Raw genomic sequence first — 16,587 nt, 5'->3', positions numbered from 1 at the left:
ACTGGAGAGTGGCTAATGTACTCTTACTTCATCCCTCTCCCTCCTGGTTTCCCCTATCGCCTTGTGATTCTCTCTCCCCTCCCCCACCTTTTAAATTTACTCCTCGAGTTTTTTTACTCCAGTCCTGCCGAAGGGTTTCGGCCCTAAATGTCAACTGCACTTTTTCCCATAGATGCTGCCTGGCCTGCTGAGTTCCTCCAGCATTTTGTGTGTGTTGCTTGGGTTTCCAGCATCTGCAGATTTTCTCTTGCATGTAATGTGGTCTATTGTTTAAAAAGGATAGCAAGAACAAGCCATGAAACTAGTGAGTCTGACATTGGTGGTAGGTAAATTGTTGAAGGGGATTCTGAGGGACAGGATTTACCAACGTTTGGAGAAACAAGGTCTGATTCAGCACAGTCAGCACGGCCTTATCCATCGGATGTCACTTCTGACAAATTTTCTGGTATTTTTCCAAGAGCTAACTAAAGTGAAGGTGGGGCAGTAAATGTTTTCTGTATAGACTTCAGCAAGACTAGTCTGGGAGGTTAGATTACAATGGGATCCACGGGGAGATAGCAGATCAAATTCCTAATTGGCTCAGTGGTAAGAACCAGGGTGTGGTGGTCATGAGCTGCTTCTCGGACTGGAGGCCGGAGTCTAGTTATGTGTCACAAGGGTCAGTGCTGGGACCTTTGTTGTTTATAATTTCTATAAGCAATTTGGATGTGAACGTACAAGGCACAGTGAGCAAGTTTATGGCTGATTCTGAAATGGGTAACAGTTTCTGATTGTGCAGATGCTGATGAACAATTTCAGTGGACAACAAAGATTTTGCTTCCTCAATATTCTTGGGTGTATCTTATGGATTTTGGGCTTCTGATCATGAAAATCACCATGAAATTTTCCTATCACACACCATTTTTAAAAAAAATTGCCTATATTTGTTACTTCAGTTCATAATTCAAGTCAATTAAAATATTGCCCACAATATAAGCTGAAACCATAAAGGGCAACATGTCACTAAAGACTAATTTTCTTCATTCCCATTTACACTTCTTCCCTGCAAATCTTGGCATTGTCAGTGACGAGCGGGGTGAAAGGTTTCTCCAGTCCATTGCTTAAGAGCTGAGAGGTAATGTCCTGGTCAGACCCCACTTGGAGTACTGTGCTCAGTTCTGGTCGCCTCACTACAGGAAGGACGTGGAAACCATAGAAAGGGTGCAGAGGAGATTTACAAGGATGTTGCCTGGATTGGAGAGCATGCCTTATGAGAATAGGTTGAGTGAACTCGGTCTTTTCTCCTTGGAGCGACGGAGGATGAGAGGTGACCTGGTAGAGGTGTACAAGATAATAAGAGGCATTGATCATGTGGATAGTCAGAGGCTCTTTCCCAGAGCTAAGATGGCTAGCACGAGAGGGCATAGTTTTAAGGTGCTTGGAAGTAGGTACAGAGGAGATGTCAGGGGTAAGTTTTTTACACAGAGTGTAGTGAGTGCGTGGAATGGGCTGTCGGCAACAGGGTCTTTTAAGAGACTCCTGGATGGCTACATGGAGCTTAGAAAAACAGAGGGCTATGGGTAAAGCCTAGGTAGTTCTAAGGTAAGGACATGTTCGGGACAGCTTTGTGGGCCGAAGGGGCTGTATTGTGCTGTAGATTTTCTATGTTTCTATATGGTCATGGAGAAAGACCATCAGGGCAACTGGATCCATCAGCGCTGGCTGATTATTGTTGGACACTTAAGCGAGAAGCCTCAGACACCAATTACAATCAGAGATCATCAACAAAACGTTTTTAGCTTCGTTGAAGTATTGCAAGGCATCAGCATCGTTATGCAATTAAACACATTATATTCAATAAAAGTTAATTTCTTGCTTATCCAAATTCCTACATGATACAAGTAGCCTGAAACTACATTTGTGTTCAGCTTCAGGCGGTGTGTCATAAACAAAGAAAAAATTCTGAGGAAAGGCAGCAAAACTTTTGAAAAAATTTGTTGTTCAGTGTTACTGGGTAAGCTTAGTCAGCAAAGTGTGCAGGCGCAGGGCTGGCAAATGGGTTTCAATCCAGGTAAATGAGAGGCTTTGCCGTTTGAGAGAGGAAACCATGATAGGACCGGCACTGGTAATGGTAGGGCCTGGGGGGATTTGTGGAACAAAGAGACCCGGGATTTCAGGTACATAGTTCACTGAAAGTGCTATGCCAGGTAAATAAGCTGGTAAAGAAGGCATTTGGCATGCTGATCTTCGTTAGCCAGGGACGGAGTAGAAATTCTACCAGTAAACGTAAAATCTATACTATGAATGAGTTGGAAAGTTACATATAATGCTGGTGAGCTTGCACTTTGAGTACCATGTAGAGTTTTTGTCGCCCTGTTGTATGAAAGATGTTATACCAGAAAGAGTGCAGAAAATATTTACCAGATGTTAAATACAAGACAATCTGCAGATGCTGGAAATCCAGAGCACTGGAGGGACTCAGCAGGCCAGGCAGCATCTACAGAAAAGAATAAACTGTCAACGTTGCCAGCTGAGACCCTGCATCAGGACTGAGAAGAAAACAGAAACATAGAAAACTTACACCACAGTACAAGCCCTTCGGCCCACAAAGCCATGCCAAACATGTCCTTATCTTAGAAATACCTACGCTTACCCATAGCCCTCTATTTTTCTAAGCTCCATGTACCTATCTAGGAGTCTCTTAAAAGACCCTATCGTTTCCACCTCCGCCACCGCTGCCAGCAGCCCATTCCATGCACTCACCTCTCTCTGTGTGTAAAAAACTTACCCCTGACATCTCTTCTGTACCTACTTCCAAGAACCTTAAAACTGTGCCCTCTCGTGCTAGCCATTTCAGGCCTGGTTAAAAGCCTCTGACTATCCATACGATCAATGCCTCTCATTATCTTGTACACCTCTACCTGGTCACCTCTTATTCACCATCGCTCCAAGGAGAAAAGGCCGAGTTCACTCAATCTATTCTCATAAGGCATGCTCCCCAATCCAGGCAACATCCTTGTAAATCTCCTCTGCACCCTTTCTATGGTTTCCACATCCTTCCTGTAGTGAGGTGACCAGAACTGAGCACAGTACTCCAAGTGGGGTCTGACCAGGGTCCTATATAGCTGCAACATTACCTCTCGGCTCCTAAATTCAATTCCACGATTGATGAAGGCCAATACACCGTATGCCTTCTTAACCACAGAGTCAACCTGCGTCGCAGCTTTGAGTGTCCTATGGACTCGGATCCCAAGATCCCTCTGATCCTCCACACTGCCAAGAGTCTTAATATTAATGCTATTTTCTGCCATCATATTTGACCTACCAAAATGAACCACCTCACACTTATCTGGGTTGAACTCCATCTGCCACTTCTCAGCCCAGTTTTGCATCTTATCAATGTCCTGCTGTAACCTCTGAAAGCCCTTCACACTATCCACAACACCCCCAACCTCTGTGTCATCAGCAAATTTACTAACCCATCCCTCGACTTTCTCATCCAGATCATTTATAAAAATCACGAAGAGTAGAGATCCCAGAACAGATCCCTGAGGCACACCACTGTTCACCGACCTCCATGCAGAATATGACCCGTCTACAACCACTCTTTGCCTTCTGTGGGCAAGCCAGTTCTGGATCCACAAAGCAATGTCCCCTTGGATCCTTACTTAATGCCTCCTTACTTTCTCCATAAGCCTTGCATGGGGTACCTTATCAAACACCTTGCTGAAATCCATATACACTACATCTACAGCTCTACCTTTATCAATGTGTTTAGTCACATCCTCAAAAAATTCAATCAGGCTCGTAAGGCACGACCTACCTTTGACAAAGCCATGCTGACTATTACTAATCATATTATGCCTCTCCAAATGTTCATAAATCCTACCTCTCAGGATCTTCTCCATCAACTTACCAACCACTGAGGTAAGACTCACTGGTCTATAATTTCCTGGACTATCTCTACTCCATTTCTTGAATAATGGAACAACATCCGCAACCCTCCAATCCTCCAGAACCTCTCCCATCCCCATTGATGATGCAAAGATCATTGCCAGAGGCTCAGCAATCTCCTCCCTCGCTTCCCACAGTAGCCTGGGGTACATCCCGTCTCCTCTCGGTGACTTATCCAACTTGATGCTTTCCAAAAACTCCAGCACATCCTCTTCCTTAATACCTACATGCTCAAGCTTTTCAGTCCACTGCAAGTCATCCCTACAATCGCCGAGATCCTTTTCCATAGTGAATACTGAAGCAAAGTATTCATTAAGTACCTCTGCCATCTCCTCCAGTTCCATACACACTTTTCCACTGTCACACTTGATTGGTCCTATTCTCTCACGTCTTGTCCTCTTGCTCTTCACATACTTGTAGAATGCCTTGGGGTTTTCCTTAATCCTGTCCACCAAGGCCTTCTCATATCCCCTTCTGGCTCTCCTAATTTCATTCTTAAGCTCCTTCCTGCTAGCCTTATAATCTTCTGGATCTCTATCATTACCTAGTTTTTTGAATATTTCATAAGCTCTTCTTTTCTTCTTGACTAGATTTACAACAACCTTTGTACACCACGGTTCCTGTACCCTATCATCTTTACCCTGTCTCATTGAAATGTATATACGCGGAACCCCACGCATATATCCCCTGAACATTTGCCACATTTCTTCCGTATGTTTCCTTGAGAACATCTGTTTCCAATTTATGCTTCCAAGTTCCGGCCTGATAGCCTCATATTTCCCCTTACTCCAATTAAACGTTTCACTAACTTGTCTGTTCCTATCCCACTCCAATGCTATAGTAAAGGAGATAGAATTGTGATCACTTTCCCCAAAATGCTCTCCCACTGAGAGACCTGACACCTGACCACGTTCATTTCCTAATACCAGATCAAGTACAGCCTCTCCTCTTGTAGGCTTATCTACATATTGTGTCAAGAAACCTTCCTGAAGACACCTAACGAACTCCACTCTATCTAAACCCCTCACTCTAGGGAGATGCCAATCAATATTTGGGAAATTAAAATCTCCCACCACAATAAACCTGTTATTATTACACCTTTGCAGAATCTGTCTCCATATCTGCTCCTTGATGTCCCTGTTACTATTGGGTGGTCTATAAAAAACACCCAGTAGAGTTATTGACCCGTTCCTATTCCTAACTTCCACCCACAGAGACTCCGTAGACAACCGCTCCATGTCTTCCTCCTTTTCTGCAGCCATGACAATATCCCTGATCAGCAGCGTCAAGCCCCCACCTCTTTTGCCTCCCTCCCTGTCCTTTCTGAAACATCTAAAGCCTGGCACTTGAAGTAGCCATTTCTGCCCCTGCACCATCCAAGTCTCTGTAATGGCCACAACATCATAGCTCCAAGTGCTGATCCACACTCTAAGCTCACCCACTTTTCTCATAAAGATAATAATAATAAGGAATGAGGAAGACACCAGAATAAAAAGGTGGGGGGAGGGGAAGGAGGCTAGCTGGAAGGTGATAGGTGCAGCCAGGTGGGTGGGAAAGATCAAAGGCTGAAGAAGGAGGAATCTGATAGGAGAGGAGAGTGGACCACAGGAAAAACTTTGACTATCTATTCTCTCCATAGATGTTGCCTGACACGCTGAGTTCCTCCAGCATTGTGTGTGTGTGTTGCTTTAGCAGAAGTAGCCTGGGCAAGGGGAGCTTGAATTACACGGAGAGGTTACATCGAACAGGACTTAATTTCCTAGAACACAGGAGCCTGAGGGTGACCTGGAGCTATGGAAGACATGAGGGGCAGACAGGATGAAAACATACCACTTTTTCCCCAGGGAGGGGGTGCTGAAAACAAGAGGTTATAGGCTTAAGATCAGAGGCCAGAGATTTAAGGGACATGGGGGGAGGCAATTTCTTCACACAAAGGCTTGTGCGTATTTGGAAAAAGCTGCCAAAAATTGTGGCCGAGGCAGGTACATTAACAACCTTTAAAAGCCACCAAGATAATCATATGGATGGGCCAAATGTGGGTTGATGGGACTCGCTTCCTGGGCAACAGAGTTGGCATGGACAAGTTGAGTCAGAGGTCTGTTTCCATGCTGTGTGACTCTAGGTCTCATGGTGAGAGGGGAAAGTTTTAAAGAGGAGTGTGTCTTTCCCACAGAGGGTGCTGGGGGATATAGAATGAATTGCCACAGGAAGTTGACCTGATTGGCCTTTCTCAGCAGCCATTTTTATTTAGGAACACTGTGCAGAGTAGGCCTGCCACAACCAGCGTGCCAGCGAGCAACCCACCGGTTCAACCCTAGCCTAATCACGGTACAATTTACAATGACGAATTAACCTACTAACCAGTACGCTTTTGGACTGTGGGAGGAAACCAGAGCACCCAGAGGAAACCCACATACACACGGGAAGAGCGTACAAACTCCTTACAGAGGCTGCCCGAGTCGAACTCTGATCCGAGCTCTAACAGTGCCATGTTAATCGTTACGCCTATGTGGCACCTCTTTGTTTATGCAGATATCTAATCAGCCAATCATGTGGCAGCAATTCAGTGCTTAAAAGCATGCAGACATGGTCAAGAGGTTCAGCTGTTGTTCAGACCAAACAATAGAACGGGGAAGAAATGTGATCTAAGTGACTTTGACTATGGAATGATTGTTGGTGCCAGATGGGGTGGTTTGAGTATCTCAGAAATTGTTGATCTGGGATTTTCACACACAACAATCTCTAGAGTTTACAGAGAATGGTACATAAAACAAAAAAAAACACATCCAGTGAGCAGCAGTTCTGTAGGGGAGAGGAAAAAAACCTCGTTATTGAGAGAGGCAAGAGGAGAATGGCCAGACTGGTTCAAGCTGACAGGAAGGTGACAATAACTCAAATACCAGACATTACAATAGTAGTGTGCAGAAGAACGTGCCTGAACAGACAACACATTGAACCTTGAAGTGGATGGGCTACAGCAACAGAAGACCATGGACATACACTCAGTGGCCACTCTATTAGATACAGGGGGTATCGAATAAAGTGGCCACTGTCCATACGTGCACAAAATATGTAGCGCCACAGCTCAAAACTATGCAGTGTTGGAGAAAGGCCAGGTGTTCAGAAAAAATAGGTATTTAACAAATACTTTTAAAAGAGTATTTGCTACAAATCAGGAGATTTAAAAGGTTGTGCAAGCGCTTAACGTTCAGGTTTGACTCATGAAAGGGGAGTGTGTGGGAGGATTTCTGGAATTTATTACTGTAATCCAAAGTATCTTTCAAAACTTTATTTAAGGTGCCCTGGACACAGAGGGATGAATACTGTTCTGTCCCACTGGGGCTGCGTCAGCTACATGGCACTGGGAGGAGCAATTTGTGAGCTGTGTGGACGGACCAGGTTAAGTCTGCAATGCAAATTAAAAGAGAACTGCAAAAGCTAAAAATTTGAAAATTAAAAAAAACACTGGGAAGAAATCAGGTCCGGCACATGGCGGAAGGGTGGGAGGCGCAGGGGAAGGTTGGAGAGATAGCAAACCTGAATGACAGGAGTGGTTGTAGAGCTGGCTCGGAGAAGGTGGGAAGGCCTGGTGGGGCCGTAGATAGGAGGAGGTGAACGAAATCCAAAATACCAGCAGAACAGGGAGGAGACTGCGCTAGAAATGAGGGGGACAAGTAAAGCTGCTATTACAAATGGTTCAATTCATTGCAGAGGTCACAGAAAGACCTTGTCACCTCCATTGATGTTGTGTTGCTCAGTAGCAGTGAAAGAGGAGGAAGACGGAGAGAGATCAGAGTGGGAATGGAATGGGGAATTAAAGAGGCCAGTCACTCACATTCAGAAAGTGAGGAGGCATCAGATCCAGGGAAACCTGGCCTGGCTGTGTGGATATAGAACAGGCTTGCGCGCACAAGACACAGGGTGGTTAGTAGATGGAATGTTTTCTGCCTGGAGGCCGGTGACCAGTGGTGTTCAACAGGGGACCCCTGCTCTTGTCAAATTTTATAAATGACTTGGATGAGGAAGCGGACGGGCGGGTTGGTAAGTTTACAGATGACATGAAGGTTGGTGGAGTTGTGGATAGGGTAGGAGGTTGTCGTAGGTTGCAATGGGACTCTGACAGGAGGCAAAGCCGGGCTGAGAAGTGGCAGATGGAGTTCAACCCAGGAAAGCGTGAAGGGATTCACTTTGGAAGGTCAAATTTGTAGGTAGAACACAAGGCTAATGGTAGGGTTCTTGGCAGTGTGGAGCAACAGCAGATCATGGGGTCCACATCCATATATCCGTCAAAGTTTCTGTCCATTGTTGGCCTTCATTAGTCAGAGGACTAACTTCAAAATCCATGAGGTAATGTTGCAGATCTATTCAACCTTGATTACCCCATGCTGGAATATTGTGTGTTCAGTTCAGGTTGCCTTACTATAGAAAAGATGGGAAGCTTTAGTGAGGGTGCAGAGATTTGCCAGGATGCTGCCTGGATTACAGAACATAGAATATAGAATAGTACAGCACAGTACAGGCCCTTCGGCCCACAATGTTGTGCCAACCCTCAAACCCTGCCTCCCATATAAACACCCACCTTAAATTCCTCCATATACCTGTCTAGTAGTCTCTTAAACTTCACTAGTGTATCTGCCTCCACCACTGACTCAGGCAGTGCATTCCACGCACCAACCACTCTCTGAGAAAAAACCTTCCTCCAATATCCCCCTTGAACTTCCCACCCCTTACCTTAAAGCCATATCCTCTTGTATTCAGCAGTGGTGCCCTGGGGAAGAGGCGCTGGCTATCCACTCTATCTATTCCTCTTATTATCTTGTACACCTCTATCATGTCTCTTCTCATCCTCCTTCTCTCCAAAGAGTAAAGCCCCAGCTCCCTTAATCTCTGATCATAATGCATACTTTCCAAACCAGGCAGCATCCTGGTAAATCTCCTCTGTACCCTTTCCAATGCTTCCACATCCTTCCTATAGTGAGGTGACCAGAAATGGACACAATACTCCAAGTGTGGCCTAACCAGAGTTTTATAGAGCTGCATCATTACATTGCGACTCTTAAACTCTATCCCTCGACTTATGAAAGCTAACACCCCATAAGCTTTCTTAGCTACCCTATCCACCTGTGAGGCAACTTTCAGGGATCTGTGGACATGTACCCCGAGATCCCTCTGCTCCTCCACACTACCAAGTATCCTGCCATTTACTTTGTACTCTGCCTTGGAGTTTGTCCTTCCAAAGTGTACCACCTCACACTTCTCCGGGTTGAACTCCATCTGCCACTTCTCAGCCCACTCTGGCATCCTATCAATGTCTCTCTGCAATCTTTGACAATCCTCTACACTATCTACAACACTACCAACCTTTGTGTCGTCTGCAAACTTGCCAACCCACCCTTCTACCCCCACATCCAGGTCGTTAATAAAAATCACGAAAAGTAGAGGTCCCAGAACAGATCCTTGTGGGACACCTCTAGTCACAATCCTACAATCTGAATGTACTCCCTCCACCACCACCCTCTGCCTTCTGCAGGTAAGCCAATTCTGAATCCACCTGGCCAAACTTCCCTGGATCCCATGCCTTCCAACTTTCGGAATAAGCCTACCGTGTGGAACCTTGTCAAATGCCTTACTAAAATCCATATAGTTCACATCCACTGCACTACCCTCGTCTATATGCCTGGTCACCTCTTCAAAGAACTCTATCAGGCTTGTTAGACACGTTCTGCCCTTCACAAAGCTATGCTGACTGTCCCTGATCAGACCGTGATTCTCTAAATGCCTATAGATCTTATCTCTAAGAATCTTTTCCAACAGCTTTCCCACCACAGACATAAGGCTCACTGGTCTATAATTACCCGGACTATCCCTACTACCTTTTTTGAACAAGGGGACAACATTCGCCTCCCTCCAATCCTCCGGTACCATTCCCGTGGACAACGAGGACATAAAGATCCTAGCAAGAGGCTCAGCAATCTCTTCTCTCACCTCGTGGAGCAGCCTGGGGAATATTCCGTCAGGCCCTGGGGACTTATCTGTCCTAATGTATTTTAATAACTCCAACACCTCCTCTCCCTTAATATTAACATGCTCCAGAACATCAACCTCACTCATATTGTCCTCACCATCATCAAGTTCCCTCTCATTGGTGAATACCGAAGAGAAGTATTCATTGAGGACCTCGCTCACTTCCACAGCCTCCAGGCACACCTTCCCACCTTTATCTCTAATGGGTCCTACCTTCACTCCTGTCATCCTTTTTTTCTTCACATAATTGAAGAATGCCTTGGGGTTTTCCTTTACCCTACTCGCCAAGGCCTTTTCATGCCCCCTTCTTGCTCTTCTCAGCCCCTTCTTAAGCTCCTTTCTTGCTTCCTATATTCCTCAATAGACCCATCTGATCCTTGCTTCCTAACCTTAAGAGCATGTCTTAAGGTTGAGCGAGCTAGGGCTTTTCACTCTGGAGTGAAGGAGGATTGGAAGAGACTTGATAGAGTGGTTAGGCAAAGAGGTTTTCCCAGGGAGTAAATGGCTGGTATGAGGGGGACTAATTCTAAGGTGATTAATAGAAAGTAAAGGGGTTATTTACAGAGGGTAGTGTTGTGTTGTTTCCCCAAAATGTAGAAGGAACCACACCGTGAGCAAGAGGTGCGAGGCACTGGAGTGCAAAAGGTACAAGTGAATGCATAGGGGTCCCTGAATGGTGGGAAGGTAAAAGGTGCAAGGACAAGTGGTGCATTGACCACGGCTGTAGAGGAAGGGGTGGCCAGGGAGTGGTAGGTACTGAGGGAAGTGGGGACTGGGGAGTGGCTGAGAAAGGAACAGCACTCTACCCATACCCCGGCCCCAAACTCTGCTCCCACACCCCAGCCCCGAGCTCTGCGGCCACACCCCAGCCCTGAACTCTGCTCCCACAATCTAGCTCTTACACTTGGCACCCACACCCCGGACCATGTGCCCCGAATTTCTTCGTTGTACTCCTGAATGCCAAATACAATAGATTTATTTGAAGTGCAGCTGGAAGACAACAGTACCTTGAGTACTGTTGAAGGGATTTTATTCGGTGCTTTCTACTATCAAGGAAAGAAATATCAGTAAAACACAAGACTTATGTCCATTCGGCCCATTGGATCTACTCTGCCATGTCACCTTGACCAATCAAGAACCACTCAACCTCTACTTTAATGACTTGGCCTCCACAGCCGTCTGTGGCAATGAACTCCACAGCTCCACCACCCTCTGAACAAAGAGCATGACACAATGCTTTACAGTCCTGTAAGTGGATCTCTCTGATGCTGCTGTGCTGACCTGGTACTGACTAGATTACCATCACACGTGCTTAGCAACTCTTTTCAATTGCCCCATTCCAAAGAAACCCTGGGCAGCAGTGGGACTGAACAAAGCCATCTTAAACGGAGAAGGGGGGGAAAAGTATTTTCTAGATACAGCCTCAGCTGCAGCAGGGCTGGGTCAACCAGATTCTTCAGATAAATCTGATCTGATCTTAGCCTCAACTTTCCTGCCTACTTCCTGTTCTCTCTTGTACCACGTTGGGAGTACTATGAACAGTTTTGGGCCCTATATTTACAAAAGGATATACAAGGGAGTTTAGTTAATTGATTCATCAGTTACTCGGGGCACCCGCTTATTATGGACAACTCTTAAAGAACAAAAACTAATTGAGAAAATAGACAGGATCCCCTTCATTTATTTAGGGCCCTCTGCCACAGTTTCTAACTAGCATCAGTCATGTGCACTTGTGTGGTTGTTAGACACTGCACCATGCTTAGAGTGAACAGTTTCAAAGTAGTGTCATTTGTGTTCAAAAAGTACTCATTTTTGTCATTTATATCTGTCGTGAAATAAGCAGCAAGACAATTTAGAACTGTTTTGCTCACTGCAGTTTCAAGCATTCAGGCTAGGAGATGCCAGAAATGGCCAGGAGTGAAAATGAAATGATTTCACTACTTCAACACGGAGAATTTGAAGACATCAACAATGATCTTGAATGTTAAAATGAAAATGAAGATTTGGAGGATGTAATTATCAAAAGTGTTGTATGAAGGTAGTCTATTATCTGCACTAGGGTATCTGAGCTGATTTTGTTAATTTACAGTCAATCAAAGAGCACTAGGACAGTTCCACTCGCTTGACCGTGAAAATCCCGGTCCACTGGTACAAGTAGTCATCACAAACTGGGGTCTTCCTAGGTTGCAGTGGACAACCATCCCTTCTTCTGTGCCTTATCATGCCTTTCGCTCCCCATGAAGGCATTGTAGAACCACCTTCTTGGTCATTGCTCCTGTGGTACAAGTATCTAGCTACCTTTGCCTGAATCGGCAGTATTCGCTGCTCCATATAGCAGAGAACTCCAAAATGTTCAAACCTCAGACAAACAAAATTGCTCTTCACTCTATTCTTAAACTAGGGGAAGTGTCCTCTATGGTCCTCCCAGAATGTGGAATTCCAATTCAGCCACACCAACATCTTTGTCCATCTACCAATGCCCCTCGCGCAGCGTGCAGCACTCTCTTACTGCCCATTCCATCATTGGCACTCAGGGCAGCATGAAGTTCCTCCATCTCTGGCGGTAGTCAGGGCTTCCCTCATCATGTCAGAAGCTTCTGTTCAGTTCTCACTACTGTCAGTCATGCAGGTCCCAGGTGGAGACTCAGGAATACCGTCACTCTCAGATGCAGAAGGATTCTTCATTGCTGTTTCTGTAACCGTTTTGTTTTACCAGTCAGGGTTGTTGGCCCTGAGCTGAACCCCCAAACCTGGAGGACCGATGGACCACTCTTAGTCTGGCCTCTACCCTTGACTTGTTTGGCTTGGGTGACCCTACCAAGAGCCAAAGCACAAAGCCCTGACTCCAGCCAACATAGCTCTCCGGGTCAGTGAGGCACGCAAGCCTCCAAACCATGGCAGCGTACAGGCAGAAGCAAAATTCGGCTTTGCAAAGACAGAGTCTTGAGCCACCTCAGTAGTAATCCGCTCCTTCACATTCCCCCTTCCTCAACACCGACTCAACTTCGCAAACTCCACTGACCACAGACGCTTTGCCCTCCTCAGATCTCAACTCCCCGTTACTTTTATCCGAGCACCGCACGTGGATTCAAGGTAAACGGGTTGCCCGGTGATGCAGAGGACCACCTCACAGATCTGGAGACACTGGTTCAGTCCCAGTCCCGGGCTCTACCCTCTGCACGTTCTCCTATCACCAACCCCACCCAGAGTGCTCCCAGTTCCTCCCACATCCGAAAGCGATACATTTAAGGTGAGGGGGGGGAATTTCACAGCAGATGCGAGGGCAAGTTTTATTTTAAACACAGAGATTGGTGGGTGCCTGTAATGCCCTGCCTGGGGTGGTGGTAGAGGCAGATACATTAGGGACATTTAAGAGAGTTTAGATAGCGCCATGAATGTGTGAGAAATGCAAGGATATGGACAATGTGTAGGCAGGAGGGATTAGTGTAGCTGGCCATTTGATCTGCTGCGGAACAACATCGCTGACCAGAGTGTGTTCCTGTGCTCTACCGTTCTACGTTCTGTGAACGCGGGCTGGTGGGTGTAGAAACTGGGGGGAATTGATGGGAATGTGGAGAGGATAAAAACTGGGATAGACATGGGCTTACTTGGGTGGCGTGGGCTGCAGGGTTTTCGTGCTCCATCCCTGAAGTGACTCCACCCACGGCCGCCCTCTCGTCTACATCGTTTACACTGAGCCACCAGCCTCGCCTGCTTCTACTCGTCCTAACTCGGCAGCCTGGAACTTTCCCGGCAACAAATTCATTTTTACAAACCTGCCGAGCGACAGAGACAAGGAAACAGGTCCCTGCGCCACTGTGCACTGGGCGTCAGGTACCCACCGGTCCTTTGCGCATTTTCTGCTGTTAGTTCAGGTTCCCCTTCGCTCCTTGTAGACATTCCCACTGGGTGTCTCCTCCCCACCGCGCCCAGACCAGACAGCTGATATGATGCCAGCTCTGCCCTGTAGGAGCAGTCGTGTGCACCAGGTTTTGAGGGGAAATGCCGCAGTCCTTTTGGACGGGATGTCAGCGACTGCACGCCAGTCAGGCAGTGGCACAGTCGTATAGCAGCTGATCCAAGTGTTTTAAGTGAGAGTGCCTGTGATCGTCGATCAGAGTTCGAGTCCTACCCCGCTGTCTGTAAGGAGTTTGTTCATTCTCCCCGTGATCACACGCCTCGCCCCTCCCCCCACCTTCGGGTGCTCCAGTTTCCCCCACATTCCAAGGATGTCAGGGTTGGGGTTAATCAATCGGAATGCTACATTGGCACCGGAAGTGTAGCGACTCCTGCGGGCTCCCCCTCAGCACAATCCCGATTGATTAGATTTGATGAAGGACGACGGATTTGACATCAGGTTTTGATGCACCCGTGACGATTCAAGCTCGTCTTTCAGCACTCTTTAACACTGCCGTTACAGCGACAACAACGGAGAGGGTGGCTGGCCTTTCTGCCACCTAGCCCCTGCTGGCCAGGAAGCCCTGGTTTACACTGCTCCTGCTTTTCCCTCTACATTCCGCCAGATTCTGCCCGGACCCACACACCAGAAACAATTTGCAACCTAGCAACCTGAATATGGCAGGCAAATGTTCACCTCCACCAAGCCAGCTCTAGCAGCGGTGCACCGACTGCAGGTTCCTACCAGCCGGGCGACAGGAATTCTGATGATCTTAACAAACCCCGCAGGCCTGCGGATGAGCTGGCCGCTGCCTTGCAGCCCTGCCTTCGTAAGCAGAGGTGACTCACCCTCCATACCTGGTCTGACAGGTAAAACAACACTTGATAGTTCGCTCTCCATCGCAAAGGGAGAGGAGATGGTTATTTACGCGCACAAACACACAGAAACATTCATACCCACTCACATACACAGAAACACGCCTACACACAGCGCGCAAACACACACACACACACACACACAATATTACTCGTCATGAATCCAAAAAATAAGTTCTGAGCAAAGTCTGCGCAGTAAGACAATAGTGCACAGCGTGCGGACGAAACCTCAAAACATCGAAGAATGGATCAACAATTCATATTCCTGGTGGAAATCCCACCCCACCCCTCTCCCCACACACACACACACGGGCTACACCTTTGGGATGCACCCGAGTCTCGGAGTTCACGGTCAACCCCAGCTGCGGGGTCCGGGGCTCAGGGATCTGGTGAGCTGTAGGTGTGGGATCTGGGTTGCGGTTATCGGAGATCTGGAGTTTTAGGGGTCGGAGCTGCGGATCCGGAGTTTTGGGCATCGAAGCTGCGAATCCGGAGTCTGGGAAGCCGGAGCTGCGAATCCAGAGTCTGGGGAGCCGGAGTTGCGAATCCGGAGTCTGGGGAGCCGGAGCTGCGAATCCGGAGTCTGGGGAGCCGGAGCTGCGAATCCGGAGTCTGGGGAGCCGGAGCTGCGAATCCGGCGTCTGGGGAGCCGGAGCTGCGAATCCGGCGTCTGGGGAGCCGGGGTTCCAGGTTTGAGGATCCGAGGCACCTCTGCGGGAGAGTGCGGATCCGGGGAGGTCAGCAGGCAATCTGCTGCCGAGGGATCCCCGTCATAGCGAGTCCGACTTACCATGGTTGTCACTGCGCTCTCTTTTTGTTCCTCTCCGTCTGTCTGTCTCACACTCGCGCTGCCGACTGCTGCCGCTGCTCCGCCTGCCCGCCCCACAGTTCCGCTCCCTCTCCAATCGTTTTCTTTCACGCCCTTTTTCCGGTGTCGCCTCTAAACTTTAACCTTTTGTTAAACCTGCTTATATTTCACCACTAGGAACTTCGGCGTCCCTTCTGCCCGTTGTGTGGGAATTTACAGCGCCCCCCAACCTGTCCCCTTGCGGTGTGTGTGCAGCGCCACTCTCTTGGAAAGGCCACAAGAGGTTCACCAGGATGCTGCCTGGATTAGAGAGTATGGGTTATAAAGAGGAATTGGACAAACACAGGCCATTCAGCCCATTGAGTGGCTCCGCCGTTCCATTCAGACTGATTTATTATCCCTCTCATCCCCATTCTTTGACACCCTTACTAGTGAGAAGGTGTTGTTAACCCTTTCCCTCCACAGAGCCGCTCGGCAGGCTGAGTTCCTCCAGCAGATCGTTTGGAGCTCCAGGGCTCTCGTATCTCCTATTTATTGGGGCTAGATCACCCCTTTTGCCCAGCCTGTGCAGCACACAACCTCCTCCCTCCCTCACTGCTATCTCTCATGTTGTGTCTGCAGAGTGAGGGAGTCAGCCACTGCACCTCCTACACCTAATAAACTGGATGTCGGTGGTCTGCTCTTGCTGTCGCCCATGTACTTCAAGGTTCAATGTGTTGTACAATCAGAGACTGTAACATTCTGGTTATTTAAGTTACCCTCGGCTTCCTGTCAGTCTGAACCAGTCTGGCCATTCTCCTCTGACCTCTCCCATTAACAAGGAATTTTTGCCGTTCACTGGATATTTTTTATTTCTTGCACCTTGCTCTGTAATCTCTAGAGACAGTTGTGCATGAAAACCCCAGGAGATCAGCAGTTTCTGAGATCCTCAAACCAGCTCACATGGCACCAATAATCATTCCACATTCCAAGTCACTTGGGATCACATTTCTTCCCCATTCTGATGTTTGGTCTGAAGAATGACTGAACCTCTTGACCATGTCAGCATG

General features: G+C 47.5%; 1 protein-coding gene across 1 annotated transcript in view; it reads right to left on the bottom strand.

The window, feature by feature from the left end:
• LOC140202253 (cofilin-2-like) overlaps window positions 1-15,629 on the bottom strand; it is a 39,587-nt gene extending 23,958 nt beyond the window's left edge. The window contains exon 1 of the mRNA XM_072267130.1: window positions 15,521-15,629. Coding sequence (XP_072123231.1) covers window positions 15,521-15,523 — 3 coding nt within the window. The 5' untranslated portion in view covers window positions 15,524-15,629. The remainder of the gene's footprint in view (window positions 1-15,520) is intronic.
• Window positions 15,630-16,587: the final 958 nt, after the last annotated feature.

The sequence above is a fragment of the Mobula birostris genome, chromosome 8 (genome assembly GCF_030028105.1).
Source record: "Mobula birostris isolate sMobBir1 chromosome 8, sMobBir1.hap1, whole genome shotgun sequence".
In the NCBI taxonomy this organism is placed as follows: Eukaryota; Metazoa; Chordata; class Chondrichthyes; order Myliobatiformes; family Myliobatidae; genus Mobula; species Mobula birostris.
The sequence above is the reverse complement of the archived record's forward strand: the minus strand, read 5'-3'. Positions and strand labels throughout refer to the sequence as shown.